The sequence below is a fragment of the Ciona intestinalis genome, chromosome 11 (genome assembly GCF_000224145.3).
Source record: "Ciona intestinalis chromosome 11, KH, whole genome shotgun sequence".
Classification (NCBI taxonomy): domain Eukaryota; kingdom Metazoa; phylum Chordata; class Ascidiacea; order Phlebobranchia; family Cionidae; genus Ciona; species Ciona intestinalis.
In genome coordinates, this window is record NC_020176.2 from 4,803,462 (window position 1) to 4,806,071 (window position 2,610).

Here is a 2,610-nt window from a genome sequence, read left to right on the forward strand (position 1 = left end):
TAAAACATAAATATAGGCATAGTCGTTAATAAAAAAGTAAATGTTGCACTTTAAAAATAAAAGATAACACACAGACTTTCAGTTTACTACAGTTTCTAAGATGCAGACAATTTTCATAATACACAATTTCTTATAAAAAGCTGTTTGCGACATAAATACATTTATAACTAATCATTCTACAGTAGCTACACTGTCTTGAGAATAGTAGACTTACAATTATCCTCTTGACATTTGCAGCTGTTTAAATAATTAAGGTCCATTGAGGTCATTAGCAGCTATTGCAAACAAAATTGTACACAGTACAACTGTCCAATGGCATTATGTTTTTAAGCATTAGTAAAACCTGGGGTGACATTGATAAAAGCAGTTACACCCATAGTTGTCAAACATAGGGAACCTCATTGATTAATGTGGTGAATGCAATATACTTTGGGTCTGTCTGTTTGTATAGACACCTAACAGCAGGGTAAAATCTGAGGTTACATTGTTAAAATACAGTTACACTCATAGTTCAAACATAAGGAACCTCATTGATTAATGTGGTGAATGCAATATACTTTGGGTCTGTCTGTTTGTGTAGACACCTAACAGCAGGGTTAAAGTTATCTCAGGCATAAATATATTGCAATACCAGAAATGTTCACCAAAATTTTAAGGATCAAAATGAACACTACCAGCTCATTTTAACCTCAAATAAATTGTATGTACATGTTGTTTATATCAACAGTAGTAATATTAGAATACATCTAAAATGGCCTTGGATCCACCACCCCAAGTCAAAGTAATCCGTTCAACCCATAAAAGACTTAGAGATGAGTTTTCTGAATGCAAAGATTTTTCCAAAGTATGGAAAAAACATTGTAGCGACAACCAGGGTTTGAAGGAATATTCTAAAGCCATGTATGAGCTCGCTACAGATGTATGGGGGACCAAATGTGATGGAAAGGACAGGACAACTTGGTGTAAAGACACTGTGAAAGAATATTTCCATAAAGGAAAGTTAGAAGAAATTTTAGAGAAGGATAAACGAAGACAAGAATACTATGAACAAAATAAAGATAACTTCTTCATCAAAAACCCAAACGAAAGTACCAAAACTGCGTCATTCGTGCCTAAAATTAATGAAAAAATTCCAACACAAAATGCCCAAACTGCATCAAATCTTCGAAAAATTGATGAAAAAGTTCGTCTTCTTGATGTAGGATCATGTTATAATCCGTTCCATGAAATTGAAGACTTTGAAACAACAGCAGTTGACATTACACCAGCTAATAAACAAGTTTATCAATGTGACTTTTTAACAGTAGACATTTCTGCTGAAAATCAATCAAATGGCCCGGATTTTGATGTAGAAAATGCAAGGAAAGTAACAGCTTTACCAAAAAATCATTTTAATGTTGTAGTGTTTTCGCTTTTACTTTCATACATTCCATGTCCACATGCAAGATTTCAAATGTGTGAAAAAGCCCACAAGGTTTTAACTACAAATGGTCTTCTACTGATCATAACTCCAGATTCAAGCCACCAAAATAAACACGCATCGAACATGAAAAAATGGAAAGCAGAAATCGAAGATATTGGTTTTTGTCGAGTAAAATATGAAAAAGACAAGCACTTACACCTCATAGCATTCCGGAAAATTCCATCAAACTTTATAATTGATAAGAGATCTGGACAAAATACAAAGCTTGAAAAACTGCTGAATATCCCACAGGATTTTAATAACACAGTAGACAATACATGTTTGTAAACATAATATATTCTTTGTATATACATCAGTGGTTCAGCAATTGTTTTACTCATACTTTTTTACCTAATAAACTGACCTTATACCACTTGACCCTTATATATTTAAATAACTATAGTGCAGGTCACAAAACTCGCGAGTTTGTTCTATTTACTTATCTGTTTCACTTTTTGTGGACTTTAAACCTACAGTTAATTCTATAGATTCATTTGCTATTAATTTCTTTGATTATTAAACCTAAATAGGTCGCACTCTTACTCCCTGGGTCTCCATGTACTACAAGTGGTACTTAAACCATAGGTTCTAAACTACTGCTGTAATGGCACTGTCTTATATACTGCGAGTTGGCCTATTGACTAGAGTTGGCCTATTACCCCAACATTGTATATGCACATTATATATGGGTGAGGTCCTACAGCGAGGCACGACATGGGACCTGGGATTTAGGCCAGATTTTGCCCAATACACTGTACTTTTACAAGAAACTAAACTATAAATACCATTTTAGATTGAGATTTTTATTGTTTCATGATTCAACACATTGTGACACATTATGATAAAATAAACATCATTGTTACAATGTTATGGCAACTTATTTAAAATACACAAAGTTCATTCACAAAATCAATTTTCAGCAGACTGGTTTTCGGAACACGTTACATATTTATACCCAAGAACCATGGATAAAGTTAATATAGATTTCATTTAAACAAACAATTTGTCAGATTTTAAAGCTTGGGATTTAAAGTGAAGGCTTACTGTATGGCAGACGAAATATTGGTTTCGATAAAATTCTAGTTAACTTTATGCCATTACACCACTTCTTGTGGCAAATATAATACTACTTGCTTACCCAAGATAAA

At 33.1% G+C, this 2,610-nt stretch overlaps 1 protein-coding gene across 1 annotated transcript; it reads left to right on the plus strand.

Moving 5' to 3' along the window:
• Positions 1-659: 659 nt before the first annotated feature.
• On the plus strand, positions 660-1,835 carry LOC778832 (uncharacterized). The gene is given in 1 exon segment (NM_001078416.1): positions 660-1,835. A coding segment is annotated over 1 exon segment (999 nt). The 5' UTR covers positions 660-751; the 3' UTR covers positions 1,751-1,835.
• Positions 1,836-2,610: the final 775 nt, after the last annotated feature.